At 40.7% G+C, this 27,980-nt stretch overlaps 3 protein-coding genes across 5 annotated transcripts; all 3 read right to left on the bottom strand.

Annotated features, from left to right (window-relative positions):
- Nucleotides 1–14: 14 nt before the first annotated feature.
- Nucleotides 15–8,468, bottom strand: dipk1b (divergent protein kinase domain 1B). Its single transcript, XM_080873973.1, has 5 exons — nt 7,972–8,468; nt 5,789–5,923; nt 3,883–3,990; nt 2,624–2,800; nt 15–2,376 (listed from the first exon to the last, which is right to left on the bottom strand). The coding sequence occupies exons 1-5, from the start codon at nt 8,038–8,040 to the stop codon at nt 1,564–1,566; spliced, it is 1,302 nt and encodes a 433-aa protein (XP_080730099.1). The 5' UTR covers nt 8,041–8,468; the 3' UTR covers nt 15–1,563.
- Nucleotides 8,469–9,429: 961 nt separating this feature from the next.
- Nucleotides 9,430–15,634, bottom strand: mrps2 (mitochondrial ribosomal protein S2). 3 transcript variants are annotated; one of them, XM_080866183.1, is made up of 9 exons: nt 15,511–15,634; nt 15,161–15,277; nt 14,930–15,050; nt 12,840–14,185; nt 12,092–12,190; nt 11,806–11,863; nt 11,529–11,622; nt 10,975–11,041; nt 9,430–9,955 (listed from the first exon to the last, which is right to left on the bottom strand). In XM_080866183.1, exons 1-4 carry the CDS (start codon nt 15,533–15,535, stop codon nt 13,639–13,641), a joined length of 810 nt encoding a protein of 269 aa, XP_080722309.1. In that variant the 5' UTR covers nt 15,536–15,634; the 3' UTR covers nt 9,430–9,955; nt 10,975–11,041; nt 11,529–11,622; nt 11,806–11,863; nt 12,092–12,190; nt 12,840–13,638. The 3 variants fall into 3 exon arrangements, with proteins under 3 accessions (XP_080722309.1, XP_080722308.1, XP_080722310.1); XM_080866182.1 differs by having other exon boundaries at nt 11,536–11,622; XM_080866184.1 differs by lacking the exon at nt 12,092–12,190 and having other exon boundaries at nt 11,536–11,622.
- A 138-nt stretch (nt 15,635–15,772) lies between these two features.
- Nucleotides 15,773–27,504, bottom strand: ppp1r26 (protein phosphatase 1, regulatory subunit 26). Its single transcript, XM_080866169.1, has 5 exons — nt 27,138–27,504; nt 18,751–22,091; nt 16,528–16,642; nt 16,322–16,407; nt 15,773–16,218 (listed from the first exon to the last, which is right to left on the bottom strand). The coding sequence occupies exons 2-5, from the start codon at nt 22,020–22,022 to the stop codon at nt 16,161–16,163; spliced, it is 3,531 nt and encodes a 1,176-aa protein (XP_080722295.1). The 5' UTR covers nt 22,023–22,091; nt 27,138–27,504; the 3' UTR covers nt 15,773–16,160.
- Between the last annotated feature and the right edge of the window lie 476 nt (nt 27,505–27,980).

The raw sequence follows: 27,980 nt of genomic DNA, 5'->3' as shown, positions 1-27,980 counted from the left end.
GTCGTCTGCAAACTTCACAAGGTGGTTGGAGCTGTAGGTTGGTGTGCAGTCATGTGTCAACAGGGTGAAGAGCAGAGGACTGAGCACACAGCCTTGTGGAGCCCCCGTGCTCAGGGTGATGCTGTTTGAGACCTTGTTGCCCACACGCACCGCTTGAGGCCTCTGGCTGAGGAAATCCAGCAGCCAGTTGCAGAGGGAGGTGCTGAGGCCCAGTCTGTCCAGTTTACAGATGAGTTGTTGTGGTATTATGGTGTTGAATGCTGAGCTAAAGTCTATGAACAGCATTCTCACATATGAGTCTTTCTTGTCCAGATGAGTTAGGGCTGGGTGGAGGGCAGAGCAGATTGCATCTGGGACCAAAATGAACATTTTGAACCCATTATCAGACTCTATGCTTGTGCCATGGGTTCTGGGTGTCATGGGTCCCATTCACTGGCTCCCACACCCACCTAACCTAAATCCAATAGAACATCTCTAGGGCGTTATGTAGTGGTCCATCCCATGCTGCCAGGATGCACTCAGGCTGTTCAGAGGCTCAGTGATGTCCTGGTGTAAACCCTCAGGACACTATCTACCATCTTATTAGGAGCATGCTCTGATGTTGTCAGACATTCACACATGCACGTGCGGGTCATACAAACTACCGAACATTTAGAGCTGCTGCAATTACATTTTTGTCAAATGCACTAGCCTGCCACATATTTTTTTCACTTTTACTTTGAATTCAGCCCTCAGTGGGTTAATCATTTTCATTTCCATAAAATGATCCAGCATCCTTTCATTCCTAACATGTTACCCTGTCCATATCAGTATAGATATCCAACATAATTGTTTTTCCCATGGAGATCTGATGTGTTTTCAAAGCGTTCCTTTCATTTTTTGAGCAGTATATATATATATATTCTGCAACCTTTTAAGAAACCAAGTCTAGGCACAAGTCCTGAGATCATAGACTTGGTACTCAGAAGACCAATGAACAAGTCACTTGAAATTGATGTTATTACATCTGCAAACATTTATGTGAACAACAATTTTGTGGCATGATCAGGGACACCTAATGTCAACGATGTCTGCAGTTCAAGTGTCATCCTTTCAGAAAGATTCTACACGTGGTAACTCTCTGATTGAGATGCAAACTGATTTATACAAAAGAAGCTGCGATATTCTTCTGATATTTCTAGCTGTACCACTCCCAATTGCACGTTACCAAGGACAGAAAAAAGCAATTCTATGAAACCACAAATAATCCAACATGTTGCTTCATTTATTTTAAAAATGGATTATTTACATCCAGAATCTTAGAAACAACGTTACAGGCAGTGTCCTGAGAATATTATGTGCAAACAGACCCATTGGAACACAAAAGCATGATAGGGATTATAGTGGGAATAAAGCCTGCTTCACATTGTATATTCAGTAGTTCACAGTTTCCTGTTATTCACAGTCAGTGTAGAGTGAAAATACATGATTAAACACGACCCTCTAAAACATTTACTGCAAGCGTCATAACCAAAAACCACCTGTCTTCATGTAACAATTCATTTATAGTAGAGCATCCGTTTTTCAGGAGTACTGAGTGTTTGAAATCTTCTTCCACAGTAACGTCTTCAGGTTGTTGAGCACTAGTGAGTGGTGAACCTCCATTTGGCTTGCCAACCCGCTGAGTGTCACACAGGTGCGCAGCTGTTTTTCCAGATCCCCACGAAGGTCTGAAGGCGCTCCGAAAAGCAGATAGTCCTGCAGCAGCACGCACACTTTAGCGAGATTAGGCTGCACAACCTCTGTGTTACACTGCTTCACCAGCCGATCGCAGGTGGCCGTGCAGTCCCGCCCATACGTGCAGTCTGCATTCGTCTCACATCGCCGTCCCTTCAAAAATCCCCGCACAACAGCTTCTGATGCCACGCTGCGAAGGTTGGCCATCTTGCAGTCGTACTTTGAATTGTAGCCAACGTGGTAAGGATTGGCGTCACATATTAGGAAGCTCCCGTAGGAGCCGTGGAAGACCTCTTCCACAAATTCCAGCAGGCCAATGGTGATGCGAGCTCGGCGGGGCCAAGCTGGCGCGAGCCAGTGGTTCAGGCTGGAGCTCAAGGCCTCTGGGACGATAGACTGCAGGGAATTTGGCACCTCGAGCCTGTAGAGTGAGTTGTGGCTTACACGCTCCGTCACATACAAATCTCCACAGAAGCCCAACAGTTTCGGGGTGTGCTCCTTCTCCTGCAGCGCCACCATCAGGAGGAACTCGTTGATCTGGAGGAGAGCCCAGATAGACTTGGCCTCTGCTAGTGACACTTTGCCATCTTGGTTGACATCAGCAAGCGTGATGACTCTGTCCACCAAGGTGCTCAAAGATGACTGTTCACCGAGGTTAACCTGCAGGAAGGAGGTGAATGCATGTTATAAATGTGTTGTAGATACAAATATAAAAAAAACCTTGACAATAAGATCTTGGCCTGTATAAACACGTAACATAAAAAAGATCTCTAGATCTGAGCTCATTTGGATGCACTAATGCATAACCAATGTTTCCTAATAGGCATGTGTAGTTTTCTATTAGCATGTGACTTCTGTGGTGACAGTTGTTCACTGTTATTATAAAATAGTCTATCGGCCTGGAAACCTTAAGGAAACTGTGCAGCATCTCTTTAAATTCATCCATCGAGGTTCCACGTGTGGGTTTGTCAAACAGGCTCATCTCCTGTCGCAGCATGGCGTCGGGCGCTCCGTCAGTTTTCACCGGATCTTCAACGCCACATTTAATTACCACAGGCTTCTCCTTCCACAGTCCATTGTATACCTGCAAATATGAAAATATGACTTTAGTTAGATGAGGAAGAATATGTCCAAAATAGGTCCAGAAGGAATTTTTAAATTTTGTTATGTTTTTTGTTTGAGTGTGTGCCATTCTGTCTGTGAACACAATAGCTGGGAGGGTTATTGGTATTATACAGTTCATGTACTGCTAATACTACAATTCCCAGAATGCTCTGTTGGTGTTTTGGCACGTCAGTCACGACAGGACCCATTAGCACCCTCTCCTCTGTTGACCATAGTCATAGCAACCATGCAAATACTGCCATGCTAACTATCCCAAAATGGCAAAAAGAAAGGCAGAAAACAGGAGCTTTCTGGACAGGTGGGAGAATATGATGAAAATCTGATAAATGATAAAATGATAAAATTTAATTCAGAAGGCTGCAAATACAATTTTTATTTAAGAAATGAATTCCACTGATGTGTTATCTAATTGGAATTTCGATTTTGCATGTGTGCAATATTAAGTTATATATACATTTATATAAGTTATATATATTGTTTAGTATTAAGCTTTGCTTGTTCCAGACTCAGTTTTTCAGCAAAACTTGTTTGAGTCCATAAGAAAAGATTCCTTGTTATATTTGGATTATATATTATATTTATCCTGGACCAACACTATTATGATGACACAGGAACAACACCAATATGGTATATCAGATACACCCACTACCCATACAGTCACTGGATGTACCTTGCTAACCAAGATTGCCACTGTTAGCTGGTGACTCAGCTTTAGAGCCAAATATGGAATGGCCCTGAAAAACCCCCAACTGTGTGTGACAATCTAGTGGCTGCAGTATGTTTTTTATAGACATCCTTTAACACTGACAGTCATATCGATACTATAATTAGTATCAAATATGTCAAATCATTTACTTTTTATTTGTTACTACAATTGCTGTTATGTTTTTTTCATGTTCCAGTAAAAATTATGAGGCAATCTATAATAAAATTATTGATTAAATTTAAAAAAACAGATGTGCACTAACATGAATTTGGAAATATATTGTTCTCTCAAAGGCTATTCTTCACGCATGTGTAAGTTGTGAGTGTTTGTTTTACCTGATGTGTGGAGGAGGTGGACATGCAGCGCTGCAGAGTTAGCGTTCTCTGGTCACATAGTGCCTTGCAGGATGAACCTGATATTATGCCTCTTCTATAATGATCACACTGCAGAAACCAAAACAGAAATTGCAGGAAACAGAAATAAGCCTCTATTTATGCATCCAGTACTTGAGCTCTCTATATTTAGCCCTCCAATGTCTGTTTACTTAAAGGGAAAATATCTTTGCTAGAGGTCAGGTGAATCTAACCAGATTTGCCTAACCTGACACACTGTTCTCCATGCTCCTTCTTGCCTTTACGTACCCTTTTGACTTTGAGAGACGTGCATTTCTAACACGTCATTGCAGAGCTTCTACTTTGTGCGTGTCCAGTAGCATTTTAGTGTGGTTGTACTGCTCAGACTGACATAGATCAGGGGCTTCAAACTCACTTTACATTGTGGGCCAGATGCATCCCACTTTGATCTTAAGTGGTCTGGACCAGTGAAATGCTTGAAGTCTGTGTGACTGTGTCTTAAACGTTAAAGTTCAATGTTTCTGTTATGGATTAATGAATCAGAGAGAATGCACGATTTCAACAGGTATGTTTACAGAAAAAAAAGAAAGGCTCATCGAGAAATATGAAGCTTCTTTCAGTTACACTGGATGGTTTCGCTTACCCTTCCTGATGCAAACCGCCCATTTATCCAAGCTTGGGACCGACGCTGGGAATACAATAACTTGTGACCTCCTGAGGCTGGGTCTGTGTCTCTAAATATGGACCTGACACCAGGAAAAACACTAGGACATGTGACTTGGGTTCAGGTGGTTAGTTAGCAATCTCAGTGGAATTCCTGGCTTTTCCCATCCACATACCAGAGGTGTATTGGACTAAAGAAACATTGATCTTGACGACCAGTAAATGAGTCTTAAGTTTATCTTAAACTGCTACATTAGTTTAAAAATTGCATGCTGACTATGAAGTTTTGTACCTTTTATAATTAGCAGACAAGAAAGAAAAAAATCCCATTTCCAGCTATGTCCTTTGAGATTTTTCATGGATATGGAATCAGAGAGTGCCAGTTTTACTTCTTTCCTAGAAGGATGCTATACTTACTCATGTAAAGTGGTGTGCATGAAATTCATCAGAATGGAGTAACCCACTGAGTTATATTCAGTATGTTGTCACAAAGCAGCAAAGAGCCCAGCACCATGTGCAGTTTACCTGACATCACCTGACCGAGGAGACACATTTCTCCCAAGTCCCCAACACAGAACGCAACAGAGGGGAACTAGACATCTGTGGGTCTCACCTCAGCAGCACAAAACTAGTATGGTATGAAATCATTTTCTTCATTTATGTAAATACAAACAGTCACATTTTGTCTGTTATGTGGTTAGTGAAACTGTAGTCAAATGAGCTAAGACCAAACAGCTAAACTGATGTTACAATCCTACAGGTGGGTAGTGGGGTTGTGTCCTGTAAGAGCACCCTGGTACCACAAGTTTAAGACACTGGCCATGCACTCTTCCTCAAAACACAGACCTCGTGTCCCTCTGTTCCACTGTCTTGCCATGTACTTTTTAAAACCTATGAAATTATTATTTATACTGTTGTTTTTATTCTGAATTCTTTAGTTTTTGTCTTGGGAAAAGCAAAAGATCTGCTCTTTCCAGTGATTGTGTTATGATTTGAATTAATGTGATTGTAGTTTTTGTCTTGGTTACCCTGAAAGCTACCTTTATTGTCGTGCAGTAGTTTGGAAAGCCTGTAATCTGTGGTTAGGACTTTACTCACTGCCACAGTCAGTATTTTTATGCCACATTCACAGATATCCCACACTATCAAATTTATCTTGATTTATAGGCTTGAATTCGATTAAACCATGTAACTGAGTTTTATTTAACTCAAAGATAATACTTACGATGACCATGTGGCAAACATGCCCACGGCACAGCTCAGAGTAGGAGGCATACTGCATGTAGACGATCCAGCTGATGACGAGGATGCCCAGCCATGCCAGCAGAAGGTACTTCACTTTAATAGCTGGAAGGCGACTCTGTGGAGGTTGGTAGAAAAAGGGCGCATGGCAGGAAGAAAAGAAGTCTAATTAAACCCAGGCTGTGAATGAATGAATGAACAGCTGGTCACCCAACCTTAAGGTGGAATTGAGACACTCAACTACATGAAACTAAGGACTTCCTGATTTTTTGTATTTTGCACATTTATATTTGCAGATTTGTCACACTTGCATGTTTCAGATCATTAAACAATTTCTAATATTAGACAAAGACAAACCGAGGAAATACAAAATGCAGTTTTTAAATGTGGATTTCAATTGTTAAGAGAAAAATACTGTCCAAGCCTCCCTGGATCTGTGCGAGAAAGCAATTACCCCTTAAAACTAATAACTGGCTGTTTCACCCTTGGCAGAAAGAACTGCAATCAGGCGTTTGCCATAACTGGCAATGATTATTTCACAGCACGTCACTGTGGAGAAAACTGAAGAATTGTTTTAATTCAGCCACATTTGAGAGTCTTTGAACATGAATAGCTTGTTGAAGGTCAAAGTTTCTCAATTTTGACTTTAACAAGGCAACTCCAAAGCTACATTTTTTTCTTTTTTCTTTTTGAGCCTTTCACAGGTGCTCTTAAGCTTCAAGGCACGAACCAATGGCTGGAAATTCTCCTTCAGGATTTTCTGGCCGAGAGTAGAATTTATGGTTCCATCACTTATAGAAAGTCGTCCAAGTCCTGGAGCAGCCCCAGACCATCACACTACCACCACCATGTTTGAATATTTATCTCCTTGGAACTCACCAACGGACGCCATTTTTCCTCAATCTCTGATTGTCGAATCAAGAACTTTGACCTTAACTGAGTTAAGTGAGGCCTGCAGTTCTGTTTTTGCTGGTCTGTATTCTTTTGTGACCTCCTGGATGAGTCGCTGATGTGTTCTTGGAGTAATTTTGGTAGGCTGGACACAAGTCCCAAAGCCTTAGAAATAGCTTTACAATGCTTTCCTCAAAGCTTTGACTTTGTTCCTCACCTGTTGTTGTTTCTTTAGATTGTAGCATCTAAATATAGTTGTTTTTTACCTTAATGAATAAAATCATCATTTAAAAAACTGCATTTTGTATTTACTTGGGTTATCTTTGCCTAAAATTAAAAACTGTTGATGGATCTAAAACACTTAAGTCTGAGAAATATGCAAAAAACAAAACAAAAAAAAAACAAGAACCAAGGGCAAATACTTCTTCATAGCACCGGCATAGGAAATAGTTTAGTAATTGATACTTCTCTCTTTGATTTTCTGTAAATACTGAATAGTTTCCACTCCTAAAAGAAACAAGTAAATTAGAATAGAAGAGACTTCCTATTGTAGATCTAGAGATGTACTAGTATACAGCCAATCACTGGTATTTTTTAGACTGATAAATAAGATGACATTTAGACTGATGTTTGTGTGTTTGTTGTCACATCTCTGTCTAATGTCCAAAATAGAAGATGGAAATGTCTGGGAGAAAAGGGAGGATAAATAAGAAAATAAACAGCAATAAACTGTATCAGAACAATGAGTTAAATTCGTCTTTTAAATATCAACATCAGCCTAGACTTATCACTATTTGTGCATCTCTATTTACTGATTTTTGTATAATGGGCTACAAACAGCAGCTGGGAACCACTGATTTGAATGCTCTGCAATAGGATAGCTGCGGGAAGAGCGGGCATCACATGCATTAACACAAAATGTAATGCTACACAAAAGTGTAGTACTAAGCAGAATTAGCATAAGCAGAATGTTTATGATCCAACTTGTACTGTTATTAAATCATGCTTTTACAGTCGTGTATGCACTGCAAACCTGTGAACCCGTGGCTGCAAAATTCTGGGGTATCTAGGTAAACAATGAATGAACCAGCAGCCTGTCACCTGACTATAGGATAACGCAGAGATAACTACCATACATTGCGCTGCACTTGTATTCGTTACGGGGGGTTTCATGCATGCATGTGAAGTGAACTGACGGTTTGGTCAGTGGTCGTGCATGCTGCTGGTGGATAGTTAGTGACAAAAAGACTGACATTGTGCAGTCCCATAGCCTACCTGCAGGCCTTTGGATAAAGGGCAGAACAGCATCAAATGGACCAGTCTCCGCAAAGCCCTGGGCATCATGAGCGACTCTTTTTCGGAGGCAGCAGAGCGAGAAACCAGAGTCCCGTCTGATCACATTCTCGCAGCAAACCACGACACGCGTCGCATATTTACTGGTTATTACAACGAGCTGCTTTTCGAGCTGTTTTCTTCTCTTTGCTTGCCTTGATCACAGCGTGTGTTTTCAATAGAAATCATTCAGCCGCTCAAAAAATATGATGAAGAGTGTGTCCTTGAAGCTGAGCGATATTTCAGCTCCATCGGGGCCACAGAACGACCGACGCGGCCCAGAATCAGAGAGATCCTCAGCTATGATCCCCGATATTTTCCGAATATTAGACCAGCAGCACCTTCACCGTCCAATCAGATCAAAGAAGGCATCAGTGTGACAAAGAAATAAGCGCTGCTTGGACCCGACGAGCGCACAGCCTCAGTTTCCCAGAGACTCGCTGCTGCGCATCTTAAAGGGAGAGGCGTCAGAGCTGACGGGATTTTATCTGCCGACGGGAAATCTTACCGCGCCTCCTTCCTTGCAACCTGCGGCTGACAAATTGAAGGAAAGCCCCGAGAAGGGATAGTGCTGTCCATACTGCATTTTGCATTTTTGGAGGTGCGTGTCAGGTTACCTCGTAGGGTTAAAATGAGTTTATGCGTACATCACAAGTCATGGCATAGATTTCCTGCCGAAGGGATAAGATGATAGAAACAAAGATTCGATCCATTCATGCTAGGCTTGATCCAAAACCAATAACGGTGTTGGTATCGGCACTATCGTTATTTGGATTGCTTGGCTCACCTCTACTGAGGGGATTCAATGACTCTTTCATATTGTGGAGGGCATGGCATGGATCCACTTGTCGCTTTTTGTGCTGCATGAGTCCAGAACTTGTAGTGAAACCTCCTCAAAGAAAACCAAAGTCAAAAGAATTGATTTCTTTGCAGTGGGTAGAGCTAAAGTGCTAAAATCACTACCTGCCGGAAGAACAGGTGGATCATCTAAGTGTGGTCTGGGTGAAAAAACAGTGGAAGCAACTCTCAGAGGTGGGGAAATGACATTTGCTGCCGAACCATAACATAACTGAACAAAGAGTGACGCAGGCAATCTTTCCTACATAACGCAAAACCTTTCTGATCTTGCCTCAAGTTCAGCACTGATCCCACATTAGTCTGTGTGCAGTCATTTTTGCCCCGTGTGCTACACTTCACACTGAGCCACTTCAATGCATGATGACATTTGCTTTCCTTGTTTTTTACTACAATGAATTCTATTTAATTTTGCAGTCTTTTGCTAGTGCTCCTAATTTTTACATACCTCTGTAATTAAGTCTTTTCATCAGTAATTCTTTGAACTTTGTTTGTTTTGCTCTTCCCTATTAAGCTATATTGTTTTTAAAACAGACATTTTACAACTTTCAGGAAAATAATTTTATTTCATGTCAATTTATTTTATTACATTTTCTGTTTCATGCATGTCAAATTCTACACCAGCTAAGTAGTCAAGTAAAAGCTCCCATTACATATTTTCCGTTTGTAAATTTGAGCAAACAGGAAAGGAAATCATCATTTCCTAGGGAATGGATCAACACACACAAACACTTGCCTTTATCATATGATCATCAGAGTGATTTGATTGTGGGAAAAGCTGATATAGCACTCACCACAAATGCAATTGCCAAAGTAATCTTTCATATGTGATTATGCGCAACGAGGACATTACGCTTCATATGCACGTAATCAAAATGAAAAATACAACTGAAAAAACAATGTCTTCAACAGTTAAGCAAAAGAAAAACAAACTAATGGAAGTAAGGCGGATGAAATGCTCGAACAGGAAATCAAGAAATGAAGAGAGAGCAAGCTGAATGGAGGAGTCAGGTGGTGAGGAATCGTTAGAGCTCCTGGAAATAACATCGTCTGAGGCACACTGGGTAGTCACCTGCGAAGACAAATCATGTAGGAGTTTGTTTATGTCCATTTCAAGTTTCAACAAGCATTTCATCACTTCTCAGGTTGCAAAAAACCTGTATGTTGTACTTCACAAAGGGAAAATGTTTGTCTCTTTGGTGGTTGGTGGCTGGAGGTTATTGGTTGCTGTTAAGTGAAATTGGCTGCAAAGAGGGTTGTGCAAAAAACCCCTCCTTGCGACTGTTTTGGCTAATTACCAAAGCAATAGGCTACCCGTAGTTTTTGTGAAAGACACAAAGAGCAGTAAGGAAACTGTGACAAGTGAAACACAAACTAGAAACAGAAAGTATTCCCCTTCAAAGTAAAAGCTGTGCCTTACTGCAGCAACTGACACATTTCACTAACACACTTTTACTTTGAAGGTGAGTGTTTTCTGTTTCTAGTTTGTTTCACTTTTCACAGTTCACTGCTGCTTAGTGAGTACTAGGTGTTTGCAAACAAGTTGGCATCTTGCACGCAAACAAACTACTGGCAACTGACATAACCTGCTAGCAACTGAAGCAAATTTCACCCAGCAACTATTCACAGAATAGAGACATTTCCCTCACTAGTGCTGGTTGGATGATCTGATATCCTCGTGTTGGTGTTGTTCCCACATCATCATAATAAATGTTGTTCCAGGTTCAACATTGCAAGTGACCAATCACATTGTTGTGACATCATACTTTTGCAAGCCAAGCGATTCATTCATTTATGAAATTCCAGTGTTGCAAGCACAATATCTATAATTCTTATCGTTTATTAACCCTCTGGGGTCGCCAGCGCATCCGGCGACCCCAGAGGGTTAAAGAACAGTATCCTGAAATGTAAAGAATTCAAATTGCTGGATCGGCTTCGTGTTGGTTACCCAGGGGGTTTATCAGTGTGACTGAAGCCTAAGATGATGCAGACATTTGGACTCCTAGTCCCACTATGTCACAGGGTCAAGAAATGTTGGACAGCAATGCCTCAATGGGCAGACTGAATGAGAGCAAAAGTATTAATTCGTACCTTCCTGAAGCCAAGCCGCTGCTGCTCCACAAGCGTGTCTGAACCATTAAAGTGCAAACCTTGACATCTATATAATGGAAACATTCACATTGACATTTGAATCCAATTAACTGTAAAGGCAATTCAAAATTGTATGCCAAAAACTGTCATGTAGTCCTCTTTGTCATTTATGGACAATGAGGACTACATACATACATTTGTTACATTCAAAATATATTCATTATATACTAAGTAGCCACTTTGTTAGATACACAGCTATAAATCTGACTGAATGTATCCATAATGAGACCATGTATACAAAAAATAAGCTTTAGAAAGGTAGAGTTGTTAAATTGATTTAAATAGCACACAACTACTGACTGGCAGGAACACAACACCTTCATGGTAGATTGAGAGTAAGTATCTGGCCCGGTTCCATACCCAAAGCCCACGAAAGAGTGGATTTGAGCTATCGAGAGCCCGTTACTTTCTGCCGACTTACTGCGCAACAGAGGCACTGGAGCCAGGGTTGCGTCTCAAGGGGCAATAAAGAGTCAAAAGCTTTTTAACAAAACCTGTTACCATCCTGTGAACGGCCTTCACTTCAGCTCAACCGCCTTCATCTGCATGAAGGTAAAGCAATGGCACCTCTTCTCTCCTCATATTTATCTATATAAACAAAAAAAATAAAAAAAATAAAATAAGATATGCTTCATTTATCCCAGATCTGCAAAATTCTTGTATCACAGCAGTTAAAAAATTAAGTTGGACACAACATACATAAAACAAATATGAAACAACACACGAAACTATTCCATTTAAAATCACAGCGATGCAAATATTTTTACATACCAATGGAAGTTTTTCGTTGGTTCATTAAAATCTGTTTTCCAAGAGCTGGACGGTACATCTGCAAATAAGAAATAAGTCATTCGTTCAAATGACAATTAGCTGAAACATTTTTGGTGAGTATTTATTTATTAATTTTTTAGTTCATTTCATAACTTCCTTGACTAACAAATGTTAGTCACTTACCGTTAATGTACAGGAAGATTACAAGCCTGGGCTAGTGTTAAAATCCCTATCTCCTACCACTCTTCTCCATCATACTAACCTGATAAAAAAAAAAACCACTTACCCTGACCAGCCCCCTCTGTCTGTGGCCTTAACGTTTTCGTTCCTCTTAGTAAGACTCATGTGAACATTTGCCTCGCCTTCAAAAAGTTGACTGGAAGAACTTACACACAAAAAAGCGGAACTTATTTAAATTATTTATTTAAACAGTAACTTATTTAATATGTTACTGTTACCCATACATCTAGTTACAGTTTCACAAGAATTGTGAGACCGACAAGCCCGCCATCAGCTGCAAAAGGACGAGCCCTACATATCGTATGAGTTCGAATCTCAGACACTCATTTTATTTTACCCCGATTAGCTTAAAAATCTTACTTCAGCAAACAAAATAATGCTTACTTAGCAGAATCAAACGATGGCAATTAAGCTTTATAGTAATAATGTGGAATGCATTTGGGATAAAGGCTGCAAGTTGTATTAGAGTGTAGGATTTGTGTTTCACAGCGTGCGAGAAAAATAACCGACTTTAAACAGCAGTAATGATATAAGTAATAAGGCTTTGAAAGGAAATAAGCTTTGCTATTGTGATTGCTCTTGACGTCTCCAACAGTCAGTCTGCAGGTTTGTTAAACATGTCGGCGCTCGCGAGCGTCAGCCTGAAACCTTGAAACTGCTTGTTGCGGACCGCGGTTACAAACAACCGAACAACTGAAATATGACTGTATATGCAGGAACACGTCGACCGTTGTGGTAGTACATCATAAAATGCAAGCTAATAAACTTCTTCCTACTCACATACACCCACTCACCGTTTTGACGTGACAGCTACTTATCCACCTCGTGGCCATAGAAGGTCGCTACAGGATACAACTACGGAAGCTGGGAGAAACTAAACTTAACCAACTGCCGCAAACGTCACATGAAATAGGATACACTATACAGCTGATGAGCTACACATTAAAGACTCAAGGCTTCAGATTAGTTCATTCAATATCCATGTATACTCTTCTTTAAATGATGCTGCATCCCTCCAGTGTATGTATATATGTATTAATCCTGCTTGTTTCATTCCTAACTAGATGAACAGGCATTACTTCAGTGTACACTTTCAGAAACTGCTTTTAATTAATGTTCATGTGTAGTTCATAGGTTGCTTATGTTCTGCATCACTTGGCTGACTTTCTGCAGAGGTATTTTTGTTTACAGAAACACATTTCATGGCCTAAACACTTACATAGACCGCAAGAGAGCAAATACAGTTGTGAAAATGACTCAGATACTTTTCTTTCAGTCTGCAACTGCAAATGATCATCACTCTCCCACGCCAGGATTTCAACAATGGATCACCACTTTGTTATTTCAGCGATTTACAGCTGTGATATTCACATAAATTTGCACCAATGTTAACTTTGAGCCATATTTTACTGACTGTTAAACCAGATGTTTTCCAAGTGCAGATGTGTAATGGAAGGAGGAAGCCAAAATTTATTTCAAATTTGTAGTGTATCAACATAAAACAGGATACACTACACAGTTGATGAGCTTCAGATTAAAGAATGTAGGCTTTTCAACGTCTCTTGTTTTTTTGTTTAAATTTAAGTATTAATATCATGAGATCTGCGAGGTGGGCGCTGACAGACCATGAATGAGCTCCATCTGTTTCCTTCTGTCTTTGGCACGGTTGATGGTCATCTTAAACAAACGACAATAGAGCTCGACGGCAGCTGGAGTGTCGTCGTTCCCGGGCACGGGGTACGTCACCAGGCTGGGGTTGCAGTTTGAGTCCACCACACCCACTGTGGGAATGTTCATCTTGGCTGCGTCTCGGATGCCCACGTGCTGCTGAAAGACGTTGTTGAGAGTTGAAAGGAATATGATGAGATCCGGTAGGCGGACTCCTGGGCCGTACTGGATGTTGGCGTTGGTGAGGAGGCCGCCCTGCCAGTACCGCGTGTGCGCATACTCTCCACAATCTTTGGCCGTGGTCTCTACCAGATGGCCAAACTGACGCCGCCTGCTGACAAACAGGATGATGCCACCGCGATACGCTATGTGGGCGGTGAAGTTGAGGGCTAGCTGAAGGTGCTCCATAGTCTGGTCCAGATTGATAATGTCATGATCCAAACGACAGCCGTAGAGATACGGCTCCATGAGCCTAGAAACACGGAATTATAATTCAGAAAAATGTCACTTGAATCACTACTGCTGAATAAAATAACATAGCTCTAATAGCTACATTCCTGATGAAATGATTGACCAAGTAACCAAAACATTTCCTGCTGCTGGAGCTTTCTGTTAGAAGCATTTAATGACAATAGGTTAGTTATGGAATAGTTAAAAGAAATGCCATCTGTATTAAAACAACAAGTTTGTATCTCTTCCTTCAAGGTTCTAGGACCTGTGGTATTTATGCTTGCTGTTACCATTAATAACCAGAAGTGTTACCAAACAGAAACTTCCAATTTAATAAAGAGGGGTTTAAAGCATGAAGATTTATGGCATTTTTTATTATTATTAATAACTCCCCACTTTTTATCCACAGGAGACTACCACTAGGAGTTCTGGGCAAATGACACTGTTCAAGATAAAAAAGTTATACTTTATTCAGCCATTGCATAATATGCAGACAGACTAAGCAATAGACAGAAGGTCTAAAATCTAACATGTGCCAAGTAGTGACCTAACACGCCTCTATCATGTGAGATTAGTTTCACATGTTGGGAATACCTAAACCCCACAGGACCCCGACCCCCCCCCCAAACACTAAGGTAGAAGTTATAAAGCCTTGACCCACAAAGAAAGACAAGTGTCTCCAGCTTATTTAATTACAGACTACAAACAATTTGTAAATATACGGGGGTGCAGCGCACTAAAACGCTGAGATAAATATCACACCAACCTGTGCCTGCAACCTTTTTTGTGACCAAGATGCACTCTGGCGTCGAATAAGTCTTTCAAGGAGAAAAGCTCAGCCACACGAAAAAAGTCTGCTTTCTCGAGGGGCTGGTTTAATATTTTTTCTGTTAATAAGGAAAAATAACAACAACAACAAATGACAAGTAGTAACATAAATAAAATTCTTGAAAAAAACAAAAACCAAGTGTTGACGCCCTTGCGTTATTTAGCTCACCTGTAACATCGCCAGCCTGGGGTTGAGGTGGCTTCGCAGACGGTGCTGTCACATAGTGATGTCCACCACAGGGGGATGCTACGGTGGCAGCCCGTGAGTATCGGAACCCTAAAAGGCCTAAATATGGAAAAAAAAAAGTTAAAACATCGGTAGTTAACTATCATGAAGCGAATATTGTAATACAGCATTTAGCTGTGGGCTAACATGCTAAACTGTAGCGTAGCGTACACGAAACTCAAAACTAAACGCAGAAATAAACACAAGGTAAAATGTTGGATTGGCTCTAAATCTTCTGAATATTTTCCTTGAACTATTTTCTAAATAAAAAACTGTAAACGGTTTTCAGTTACCTCTCGTAAGTGCCCGGACAGCCATGCTTGCAGAACCATGGAAGGTCAGCAAACTGCGACTGCGCAACTGTAGTTCACAGAATGCCGCAAAGTAGAAGCTTGTCGTGATGTGCTTGTGTAAAAACTACAATACCCATTAACCCACCTTTTCTCGGCTCAACTTTATTGAAAGAGTTGGAGCGTCACAGGCAGTACCGTTCTTGTGTCATTTAGCTATGAAACGTATTCAAGAACATAAGCCAATGCTTGTTGTAAGAAGAAAAACTGTTAATATAAAACAAATGTTTGTAAATATAGACGCCACTTCTAACAAAAAACAACAGTGGCATCATGAGGATAAGAACAAATATATGGTACCTCAAACAATATAACCCCAAATCAAATTTACTGTGCATTCGAGAAAAAATAGAAGAATTCAGCTAAGATAAATGCTGAAATACTCAAGGTATCCCTGAGTTCAGGATCCATATTTAATCCAAAATTAAAATTTAATGCCCTTAGTACTGTTATAGAACTTACCAAAACTTTACATACTTACTAAATACTTTAAAAAACAACAACAACTGTAATACATAAACACTTGGGTCCATAATAGTTTTTCAACAATCCATACACGCGCTAACAGCAGGCAACATCTTCCAGGTGCATCTTTAAAAGCCAGCTTTTATCTCACTGTGTATGCTGAGCTTGCTGAGCGCGTCCAGTTTCCTGCAAAAAACCAAACAAACAAGGAAACTCAAGTTGCAGATGAGTTTTCTTTGCGTTTGATCGTTCACTGTTGAGACAAAACCATTTGGGTGCGATCACATACCCGCTTACTGGAACAAACTGAAGTTTCCTTTTGACATGCTGCACAGCCTTGCCGTGCACAGAAGAGTTAATGAGGGAAGTTTTCTCCTGCAAGCATTGCATAATACACACTTCACACTGTGGATTTGAACTGTTTTTTATAAAGAACTGAAATCATGATGTTTGTAACTGACAAACAAACGCTGTCGTGTTTCCACATAATTGTACCTTCTTGCACTTTTCAGCCAAGTATCTCCTGTTGAACATGCTGCCTCTCTCCTCTGAGGTAAGAGCTATGCAAGGCCTGAAGGTAATGCCGGGATCAATGGCACTGGATAAAGACCTGGTAAAGGCAGAGTAGGATATGCATCAGACTACTCCTGCAGTAATCTTTAATAATTCTGTAAATTATAAAATTTAAGTCAAGAGGCCCACTGTTGCTCAGATTCCAATCTTTATTACACAGATGCACTTAAAAGACATGGCAAACATTTCTGTCATCAGAAAGAGTAAAAGAAAGAAGAAGAAGAAAAAAAACACTTCTTACAAAATATTTACAGAAAAACTGGATATGCACAGCATGTTCAGTAATGCCTTTTTTATTTCATAAAGAAAAATAAATAGCCTTTTTCAAACAGGAAATCCAGGAAAACTTTAACATGACAAAAAAAACCCAAAAACAAGCCACACAAAATATCAACTTTAGCAAGACAGCGAGGGGGAAATGTGGTACTTATGGAATCTGGAGCAAGACTTTATCCGAGACTACTAGAAGATCTATCACCAGCAACTCGGCTTTAAATTTTCTTTCATGAAAATCAATTATAGAACAGACAAAGACAAGAAGAGCGCTGTGTGTGAAAAGCAAAAGGTTGGTGGTAACTTGGTTCCTGTACCCATGATATTTATCTTAAAAATAAAACAACCCCCTACCCAAAAAAAGTGGCTCACAAGAGTCAAAGTAATAATTGAAACATAGTGGCTGTTTCTGCTTTATACTTAAAAAGTAGAAACTGACTGAAATGATCATCATTCAGAGTGCACAGAATTAGTCTGAGGTAAGGGATTAAAAGAATAAGACAAATGTGAGAAGGAAAAAAGAAAGGAAGGAGACTTTTCAAGATGGTGCTGACAGTATAAAAACACTTGCTGCACTTGAGTGAAAAGGTTGTGAAAGTGTCAAAAGATCTAATGATATACACTGTGCAGAGTGCAGCACATGCTGGACAAAGTAAATTGTGTCATTGCAGACACAGATGAGAAAATTCAGAGGAATAATAAACCAATAAACCAAAAAGTTCACTTACTTTGTATTTTAGTCTAAATATATTTTAAGGTTTGTTTAAACAGTATTGAAATCTGATTGGTCTTTTTTTTTTTTTTTTTTTTTACATTAGATATACAATTATGCCCTTAATTTCATGTTAAAAATATTGTTTGGGGCTACAACTAAAACTTATTTTCAGTACTGACTGCTCAGCTCAGGTAAAGTGATTCTATTTGACATTGAAGAGGAAAAAACCCCACTTACCTAACACACAAAGAAATGAAATGCAGCAAATAACCCTATTTTAGGAAGTTTTGGCATTTTTGCTCGAAAAAATGATTGTTTTGGGGTTTTCTCTCACTTATGTTTTCACCCTAACCACTGCAGCTTTAGCACCCAGACGTTTAACTTTGTGCCATTTTGATTTCCTGCACATGTAAAATAAATGAAAACCATAATCTAGGCAGTGATGGAAACCTACTACAATAAATAAGAATGCACAGTGAGATTTCAAACCAATACCAGGACCACTGTTTAAAAAAAATCTAGCCAATGTCCAGGATATATATATATTTTTTTTAAACAGTTTATACAAACCTGATGAGACACAAACAATAACCACTGACCAATGCCATCTGTGTCATTTGATTTGTACTGGCTTATTCAATGGTCCATCCCTAAATTTGATGTTGGAAATTACTTTTAAAGTCTTAATAAGGTAACTAATGTAACTATTCAGGGCTCTGGGTTTCCTACTGGAAGATGGGAAAAGATGCAACCTAAATTTAAACATTTTGGACTCAAACCTAAATCGTTATTCTGCCAAACTGAGACTTCTTTTCCTTGTCACGTCTTCTTTTTTGTTTTTTAGCAAAAATATTTAGGAACATGTAATTTTCTACCGCTCATTCGTTTCTGCACGAAAGTGTCACTGTATTGCTTTTCAAACGATCAACAACAGATAACTTATGAGCACATATAAAGTTTTCATTGTGGTTCCACAACTGTGAAATTGTAAAAATACATAAAAAAAAGTCAGTTTTATGATAAAAAAAAAAAATCAATAAACATTCCCTTATAAATCAATGAGCTCGATCAGAATCTATAATATTTGACAGGACACCATTAGAGAAATCAGAAAATGATGACACTATGGTTTATAGTGGTCAAAGAAAAATACTTACAATGTGGAAAAGCCCTGCTTCTTTTCTGGATTTCTCTTCTGGCCTGATTCACAATCTGTCTCATCTATAAACTCTTCCTCTTTTCTTCCTAGATGCACTTCTTTATTATCTATCTTCATACCCTCGCCTTCGCTCTTCTTCTCCCTTAGTAAGTTTGCTCTCTCCTTAACCTCGCTTCTTTCCCTGCATTGAACCTGGACGTGATTTGTCCTATTAGCTTCCAGTTCCACAAACACACTCTTGTCCTTGGGCATATGCACCGTACTCTCCTTCTCCCCTTCGATGGAGCACTGGGACCTCTGGCCGGCAGGTAGATCCCGTGTAAAGGACATCCTCGGATGCTGTCTGGCAGCAGAAAAAAAATTCAAAACAGGAGATGTGAATGTAGTATTTCCAGCAGTGTCTTTAGAACAGGGGAATGGTGATTTACTGGTCCTTGCAGAGGACCAAACAGTAACAGGGGTCTGTAATTTGTGGGCCATTCCTCCACTCTGATGTGTTACCGAGCCACCCTCGCTGATTTCAGATGAGGTGATGTGGAACGGAGTCCGACTGAGAGTCCTCGCGTCGTGAGTAGGTAGTCCGAGGCTCTGGCGCCATTTGATTGCCTCTGAGCGAGAATGAGCGACGCTAGGACTCAAAATTGGTCGAGCCCTCTTCGTCTGTGAGGTGGCGTTGTGGACATCACCTTTATCAATATACGGTCTCCTTTCCTCAGTTCTAGCTGCCCCTGCCCCATCTGCTGGTTCCAAAAGACTGGGACTGCAGGATCCGGCTGAGGGATGTGATTGTGCACCGACCGCAGAGATGTCTGGAAAAACAGTCTGTGGTGTCTGAAGTCTATTATGAGCTGGACTACTAATATGAGACTTTTCAGAGAGAGGACTGATACTTTTCGTTGGAATCTCAGCCAGCTGATTTTCCTGTTTAATGTCTTTATCTTGAAATGAGCTACAAATAGTGACAGTACCATTCCTGGCTATATTTCCATCTTTAATTTTGTCTGCGGTAGAAACCTTGGCCTTTTCAGCCAGAAATCTTCGGATCTCTTGCTCAATACTGTCATCGCTGTCTACTGAGCTGCTGTCTTCCTTAATCTGAGGTGCGGCTTCCGCAGTGTGCACAAACTGGATGCCTGGACGCTCAGCTCCCTTCAGGATCTCCGTTTCACCTTCATGCAGCTCGTGATTCTTACCTTTATAAACTTGCTTATGTTGTGAAACGCTCTTTTTCCCCAGCCCAGGCTTGTCTTTCTTGTCATTCTTACTTTTCTGCACCTTTTTCAAATCACTACACTTGGAAAGAAAGTCAATGTGTAACTTTTTGGTCTGAAATGCATTTCCTAACAGCGGGTCTTCGTCTTTGAGGCACTTCCTTGATTTCCGCTTTAAGTCTCTCATCTTTTTCTTTGATTTCTTTTTCGTTTTCAGAAGGTCTTTTATCGCCGTGTCTAGGTCCTCATCGCTGTCAAGAGAGCTGCTTTTGTCTCCACTTTGGTCTGACTTGTGTAATCCAGTGGCAGGGTGTGTTTGACTTCTCTGGGGCAATGCCAAGAGCTTTGATTCTTTTGTATGGTCAGGTAAAGGCTTAGAGGCGGTTTCTTTAACGCTGTCCTCTGCCCCTGCCATGGTGGAAACACAAATGTTTTTCTCTTTGTGTTTTCTTCGTTGCTTTAAAGACAGTTTCGATGGTTTCTTTTCGATCTGTGGTTCATTTGCTTTTACCTTCTCCATTTCATTTGTACCCTGAGCATCTTGAGTCACAGCAGAGCTGGGTGCCTGTTTGTGCACTTGGGCCTTCTGCTCGAGAAATTTCCTGATTTCTTGCTCAATCCCATCTTCACTATCAATGGAGCTGTCATTGCTTTCTTCACAGGGGCAGTTTTCAGGAAGAGAAGACTGGAAGGAAGATTCAGTGGTGACACAACCACTAAGGCCAACGCTATGATGGAAGGGCCCAGGCATGACAGTCTTTGAAATGTCCAGTATTGCCTCAGCACACATGAGCTCTGCAGTTGTATTGGCCTTTGGAGGGGCAGGGGTTGCCTGCTCCTTCAAACTCTCTACTTTATATGACAAAAATACATTTTCTTTACATTTCAAGCTGTCTGAAAGTGTAGGTTTGGGTATAGAAACAGATGGAGTAGGCTGGAAAGATTTCACTTCTTTTTCTGTCGTGCTCATCTTTTTCCTCAGCTTCTGTCTTTTGATATTCTCTGCGCTTGTACTTGCAACATTGTGTATTATCGACTTACTGAAAGGTTTCTGCTTGTGCAGCGATGGCGTCAGGACGCTCTTCTCCTTGAGTTGTTCAAGCTGGTAGCAGCGAATCGCTTCTTCAATCCCGTCATCGCTACTCGAGTCAGACTCCTCTTTGAATGCACGTGGATCGAAAGCTTCTGCTGTGTTCTGCTGCTCCTTTTTCTCCAGCTGATATCTCTGAATGGCCTCCTCGATGCCGTCGTCGCTACTGGAATCATTCGAGTCTTCCACCTTAGCCGTGACGGGGTAACTGACAGTTTTGTTGATGAGACTCACTGGTTTAGAGGGATTTCTTGCTTGCTCTTTTGAACACTCCAAACTTTTGTTTGTGCTTTTATTCAAATCGAAGTTCTTAACTATATTTTCATTTAGAGATGCCTTGTTTTTAATACACTTTTTTATAGGTATGACAGTGGGTACTGCTGGGGTCTCGACTTTGAGGCTTTTTGAAAAATTGCTACCCGCAATCAAGAATGCATCGCTGTTGCTGTGCTGTTTGGACACCTCGGGAATGGATGGGTTTCTTCTCTGAATTTTAGATGATGGGAGAAAAGTCGAGCACGGTTCTGCTTTGCGTTTGTGATCATCCTTTTCTTTCAGGTATTCCAGTATTGCCTCCTCGATTCCTCTGTCCACAGAATCGTCGCTATCCGAGTCACTGCTTTCACGGATGTTTGGCGAGGAAATGTCAACATGTGGGTTTTCACTGGGGCTTTTAGTTTTGGACTTGACTCCCACATAAGAACCTGCTGCAACCTTGCAGACTTGGGGATGACCCTCCTGTCCTGATAGCACATTACCCTCGATCTCGTCGCCCATCTCGAGTGAGGACTGGGTGCTTCTAAGACTCTCTATGATCATCTGGACCTTGTCTGAGATAGGTGTGCCTCTTGTGGACAACTCTGTGTCAGAGTCATTGAAGCAAACTGGAGGGCTATAGCCTCCAGGCGGGCCACATGTTCTCCATTCTGTTTGCGTCACTGCGACAGGAGGTACATTCATCAAGTACATTCTAGTGAAGTAGGGTGAGGTCCTCGACCACTGGAGCGCAGCTGACTCCGTTCAGTTACATTTTTCACTCTGTAATGAATAAAAGAAAAAAAAAAAAAACACAGAAAGAAAAAATGTCACTAAAGTGATGATTATTAAAACTACAATTAGACTTCATCCAACCAAACTGCTGTTACTCAAATTTTACAGTCTGTAAGAGCTGAAAATCAGGTCCTTCATGCCCAATATTGCTGTCATGATTTATTGTAGCTTTAATACATACACACAGATAGCCTCAGATTACTTAAGCGTGGCTGAACCATGAGAGCATGCCAAGAAAAATGCCAAACTGCTCATGATGGGATTAATCCGATAGTAGGCCAGATCATCTGAAGGGTCTTCTGTGATTGGTTGTTGTTTTATGGCCCACTCTGCTGTTGGTATTACACTTTAACTGGGTCCAAATGAACACTTAGAACAACCAGTGGCCAGTTGAGTCAAGTCCACTCGAATTGTTATCATTTAAGACTCATGTAGGCTGATGGCAACATGATGACAATCTGCCTGCATTCATTATTTGGAAAGCAATTATTTGCAACAATTTTGACAATTTATCTGAGAGTGATTAGACTGGAACTTTTTGTAGAACGGTTGCCTACTATCAGGCAATCTGTGCAATGGTCTTGCAATCAAAAGTGGTCATGAGTGTGCAACACCCTCAATCTCTGGCAAACCATTTAGAAACCCCATGTTGAAATCGGTTGCACTATATGAAAAATTCATTTAAAATTTCTTTTCTTTTTTTGTTTATGGAAGGAGGTTGCTGTCCTGTTTTCACTGTGTCACTGAGCTATCAGCCTGCTCTGAATAGGAGGCAACTTTGTCAAATAAGTGTGTTGGAAGGTTTTTCAGGTGAGCCTGTAAAAATACATCACAGCCACACGAAACAAGCAATATCATGCCATACTGATTTCTTTCCCCTTACCCCGAGTAGTAGTAATCAGCTAATAGACATTGAGCTGAAAAACCGTTTGATCTGTTTTAAATGTGCATTTTTTCTGCTTTTTGTTATTTTTTTGATAATTCAGGCATTAAAGCTGTTTGGTGGACAAAGCAAAAATTACTATTCCGTCACTTTAAGCACAGAGATTTTACAGACCACTTTTCCTCCTTCAAGTCTGGTACCACACATCATAGCTCGAAGGTTTCTGAAAATAATTAAGTCTACCCATCAACGGCAAAGCACTTTAAAAGCAAACAAAAAGACCCCAACAAAACTGAGTCTACAGCTGACACATTAAGCCACTGCGCAGCCTTCTAAAATGCCTAGAGCATCATCAGTTGCCGGACAGAAAAACAACCAATTGCAATCGATCCAATCTTACACCAACCCGAGTGGCATGCTCATCTATTTTAACAATTAACACCCCCGCCGCCCCCCCACAAACCAGAATATTAAAAAAAAAAGTTCAATATAAAACAGGCTGCAAAGATTTGATAACAATCCAGAGGCCACCATTTAATCAAGGCACATCCAGAGTGTAAGTGAAATGTTGGCAGCTGTGTTTTAATACTTCTGTGGCTCCCAATTACTGAATTCATTTCCTCAAATTAACAGCATGAAAAATACTTTCTAATTTATTTTCCATTCAATAATGGACGCGGTATATTTTTTTCCCTACTCGTGTCATTTTTTGTACATTTGCAATGTAAAGAATACTTGTCAAGACCAGTGTGTTGGATGGTTGTTTGGTTGATCCAATTTAATACAAGTTTGCTAGGCTAACGTTGTCTCAGGATGGTGGTGCATGAGACGAGTCATCTTGTCATCATTGTATTTTAATTTATTTAATAAACCCCCCAACTAGAGCTGGGCGATATGAGATTTTTTCATATCACGATATGTTTTTTCATTTCAGGCGATAACGATATCTATCACGATATAAGCCAAATAACTATATTTGTAAGATTTAAATGTGCCGTTGCTCACAAGTAAAATGTGAAATAATCAGCAGCTTGTTTTGATTTAAATATTTATTTCCCATAATAAGTTCAACAGGGTAGATGTACTTAAGGAACATGAGACTTTTTCAGATAAATAAAGGCAAATATTGCAAACTACACAAAAGGCAGCCGCTAAAGCGTTTAAGTTTCAAAATAGAACAAACAAAACAGACTACTAAATTGTCGATTCCACTTAGAAACAAAATATTAATTCTAAAAATAAATCTTAGTTTGTTTTACAGAAGAACAGACAAAACTGACTAACTTTTGTCAATATCAAATAAACTGAGAACTAAAAGGAAATTCTCAATCTCTCCTTGTTGTATAGCTGAGCTTTTCAAACAGTTTTAACAGTTACTTTAGTCTGACAAAAGCCGAATGACGAATTAGCGCTTCCAGTCAGAGACTGAGGCTACGTCCACACGTACACGGGTATTTTTGAAAACGGAGATTTTCCGTTTTAAAAAATAATCCCGTCCACACATAAAGGCAGAAATGAAGGAAAACGCTGCTATGAACATGCCAAAGCAGCAGGTGGAGCTAGATTCCTAACCGTGCAGAAATGTTGGCCAATCAGAAGTCTAGAAGCCTCGGTGGGAAAAAGTAAACAAAGCTGGGGCATAGAAGCAGAACCGAGTCGTATGTGTGGACGGACAGTAACTGTGTGTATATGTAAGCATTTAAACACTGCAGAGAGTAGAATTAACAGTATTGTAGAAATTCATTTCACCGAAACAATAACGTGGCGCACAGTGTGACGCATGCACCAGTTTATTGTATTTCCAGACTTGTTTTCGGCACAATTTACAGTGCACGCTACTCTGTTTTTTGTCAGACTTGAAATAGCCGAAATACCTTCACACTACGGAACTTCTATGGCTCTTCCGTTTGACAATCTCTCCGGCATTGGAACCATCATCTGTTTTCTCTTCGGTCACGCTCGGTTGATTTTTCTAGTCGGCACACTCATTTCCTCCATTACGCGCTGGCTCCATTACCCGCTGGCTGCTTCCCAAACAAACACACGTGCGGCTTGGCACTTGTGCTGTACGTAACAAGTCACGCGACGTGACGCTGCGGCTGTGATTGGTTCGGCTCTGCGCTACTTAATTTGGATTGGCTGACCTTTTTTTTTTTTTTTTTTTTAAGAGGACAAGAGCGGCGAGGTCTATCGCGATAGCTTAATTTCTCTATCGAGTAAAAGTTATATCGCGATACATATCGTTATCGTTCTATCGCCCAGCTCTACCCCCAACACCCAGGATAAGCTGAAGAGAATGCATAGATAGATATTTGGTGTCCCTGTATCAATACATTGCAAAAATACTGCAACACTATGCTACTAGTTACTTTACAGAAATATTTCCATTAGATCAAAGACCCTATGTGCTTATTAAAGTAGGAGTTCTCACCACTTTTGATGTGGGATCCTTTTTCCCTTTTCTTGTTTTACCAGGAATTACCTAGATGCTGGTTCTTGTCACATCAAAGATATCTCAGTTGTTAGCGATAAAATTGCCTTTCTAAAATTTTTCCATTTTAGAAAAAATGTGTCCTAAAAACAGGAAACAGGCCGGTGTAGCTGACTTTTGTTCTCAAATGGCTATGGAAGTGCACTAAACTGCAGTTTCTGGAATGGCCACTTGAGGCTCGCTCCAAAAGGGAGTCAATTTTTGTAGAATGCACAGCTTTACAGCAGAAATAAACATCTTTATGACTTTGATCAGTATAGCAGTCTTTCACCACTCTTCATGCCGCATCTCTGGCATGCACATTTTTAGAAACACTCATTGATATTAAGGCTTAAAGTTAGGGTTGTGCCTGTTTCGAGTGACAGGTGAGTGTTATTTTATCTGGTTTAGGCTGGAGTGCACTAAAGGTCACTCCAAGAAGTCAGCTGTTGAGTTTTTCTGGTGTGTACTTAGTGCATTAGAAATGCACCTTTCTAATTAAACAAGGTATCTTAGGAAACTCCTTTGCTCTGATAGGGCGGTATCTGATCTGGACCTATCATAAGTGTAGTACAGGTGTAGTTACAATAAAGTTATGACGTTTTTGATATGTTACTTAAAGACATTACAGGTTGTTTGCATTCTGTTAAAAATGCAAACACATTTGAGAGGACAGAATATTAAAACTGACACACTAATAAACAGTGGCTGTCCGGACAAGTGTCAGGTTCCACAGTTATAGGATGGGACCTTGGCCCTTCTATATATGGAGGGATAAACTAGGCTAAAACTAGAGATAAACGTTGCAGGGTCCCGTCACCATCAAGTAGCCTTCGGGCATCAACCTGCTGGATGAGTCGCGGAGCCCGAGCCTAGCCTGCTTGCACAAATTGGAAATCCGCCCTTCCAGCTCAGTCTGCAGCCTACAGGGGTGCACAGCCAGCCCCCCTATAGCCCAGCTACGAGGCTAAACTCTTAACCATCCCGATTACTGCGTTTAACTCGCTGAACCCGGTAGAAAGTACAAGTAACACTACGTAAGCAGAATGGGTCAATAAAGACGCGGCACTGAAAAAAAAAGCCTATAAACCGAGCCAAATACGCCTCATACCGGAGTCTTACGCCAACTTTGTTTCATGTATTATGTATACAAAGAAACTTTCGCCAGACATACCTACAATTCACGAACAACATTTTCCGTGTTTCATAAGTAAACGTGCCGTTGTCAGTATTTTCGCTACGGGACGGTTTCCTGGTTTCAGCAGACCAACCCCGGCTGTCCCCGTAACCCTATAGCGGCGCGGAGTGCACAGCTGCCCGGCTTGCATCGTTAGGAGACTCCGCAGAGCAACCATGTTTCTTCGCACCGGCCACGGTTGTCAAAACCCACAGCACTCGGTCCACAACCCGCTAGAACGTAAGTAATGCCACTAAATGCGTTTAGACTGAGCAGAAACGCGACGTTTGGGCGAGAAATGGAGGAAGCGATGTGAAACATTGGGAGAGTTAAGCAGGGCTAGTCGGTGACTTGAAAGACACAAGCGGGCCTCCCGGCTGCTGCAGCCCCGGCATTTTCTCCGGCAAAGAAAGCCTTTGTACTGAGCCACAGCGTACACTCCTAGCCTGGGCTATCTTCACACAAATTGAGCCACAAAGAAGGCAATTTTCAAGTTTTACTCACCTGAATATGACACAGAACGAGAGTTACGGCGACAATATGCACATTGCTGCGCTGGTTTAAGATGCTCGGAAAGCCGTCGCGAAGCTATTTCGGTGTCCGTCAGCAGCTAACACCGCGCCTGAAGCTTCTCGCCGTCGAGTGCCCCTCCGCTCCGACTGCCGGGCGGACAAGCTTCCTTAAACCGGAGTCCAACCAAGCATGGATCCATTCAAATAGGGTATCGGCTTTTCTCCCGGAAAATGTTTGCGCTTACATTTTATGTATATTACACTGCAAAAACAATCGGTACGTCTAATATAACGATGGCGCATTTATAAAGTTAAACACTTTGCCGCCAGGAACCCTAAAGAAAATCTAGAGCATGACAGAGGATTAATACGCCTCCAAAGTTTTATCTCCTCAAACAACTCCCAGTCTATGCTCCACACTGATATCGACTCTAGTTCTCAGGGTGGTATAATGCAGTTTTTAGTGGCATGTGTTTGTTTTACTTGACACGTAATTCATATTTTACACTTAAAAAAACTGTAATATTTGTATTACACTATATTTACTTTTTACATGAAAATTACATATAATGGTGGAAATGCATACGTCTTTTATTAGTATTATTATTATTTCTTGATCTTTTGAAGAGTCAAGTGAACATAAACTAGCATGCATAGCTGTGGGACTAACTCAGTGGAGCTCTGATCTTGAATTTACCAGGGGAGATTTAAAATTACTTTAAAAGGCACGTTTATACAGGGATCCCTATACAAACAAGCAAAATAGGAATGGATACCTCTCTAAACACCGATCAAAAGGTTTTCTGTCAAAAAGTCACGTTGTGATTTAGACTTT

The sequence above is a fragment of the Rhamphochromis sp. 'chilingali' genome (genome assembly GCF_963969265.1).
Source record: "Rhamphochromis sp. 'chilingali' genome assembly, chromosome: 2".
Taxonomy (NCBI): domain Eukaryota; kingdom Metazoa; phylum Chordata; class Actinopteri; order Cichliformes; family Cichlidae; genus Rhamphochromis; species Rhamphochromis sp. 'chilingali'.
Note: the sequence above shows the minus strand (reverse complement) of the source record. Positions and strands in the feature narration are given on the sequence as shown.

Excerpts from the sequence above, each read along its gene's own strand:
- dipk1b (XM_080873973.1), bottom strand. The coding sequence starts at position 8,040 with ATGATGCCCAGGGCTTTGCGGAGACTGGTCCATTTGATGCTGTTCTGC. Across the intron at positions 5,924-7,971 it reads CTTTATCCAAAGGCCTGCAG|AGTCGCCTTCCAGCTATTAA; the intron begins GTAGGCTATGGG and ends CAACCTCCACAG. Across the intron at positions 3,991-5,788 it reads ATGTTTGCCACATGGTCATC|TGTGATCATTATAGAAGAGG; the intron begins GTAAGTATTATC and ends TGGTTTCTGCAG.
- mrps2 (XM_080866183.1), bottom strand. The coding sequence starts at position 15,535 with ATGGCTGTCCGGGCACTTACGAGAG. Across the intron at positions 15,051-15,160 it reads CCAGGCTGGCGATGTTACAG|AAAAAATATTAAACCAGCCC; the intron begins GTGAGCTAAATA and ends CCTTATTAACAG. Across the intron at positions 14,186-14,929 it reads AAAAAAGGTTGCAGGCACAG|GCTCATGGAGCCGTATCTCT; the intron begins GTTGGTGTGATA and ends CCGTGTTTCTAG.
- ppp1r26 (XM_080866169.1), bottom strand. The coding sequence starts at position 22,022 with ATGTACTTGATGAATGTACCTCCTGTCGCAGTGACGCAAACAGAATGG. Across the intron at positions 16,408-16,527 it reads TGGCTGAAAAGTGCAAGAAG|GAGAAAACTTCCCTCATTAA; the intron begins GTACAATTATGT and ends CAATGCTTGCAG. Across the intron at positions 16,219-16,321 it reads CAGTTTGTTCCAGTAAGCGG|GAAACTGGACGCGCTCAGCA; the intron begins GTATGTGATCGC and ends GGTTTTTTGCAG.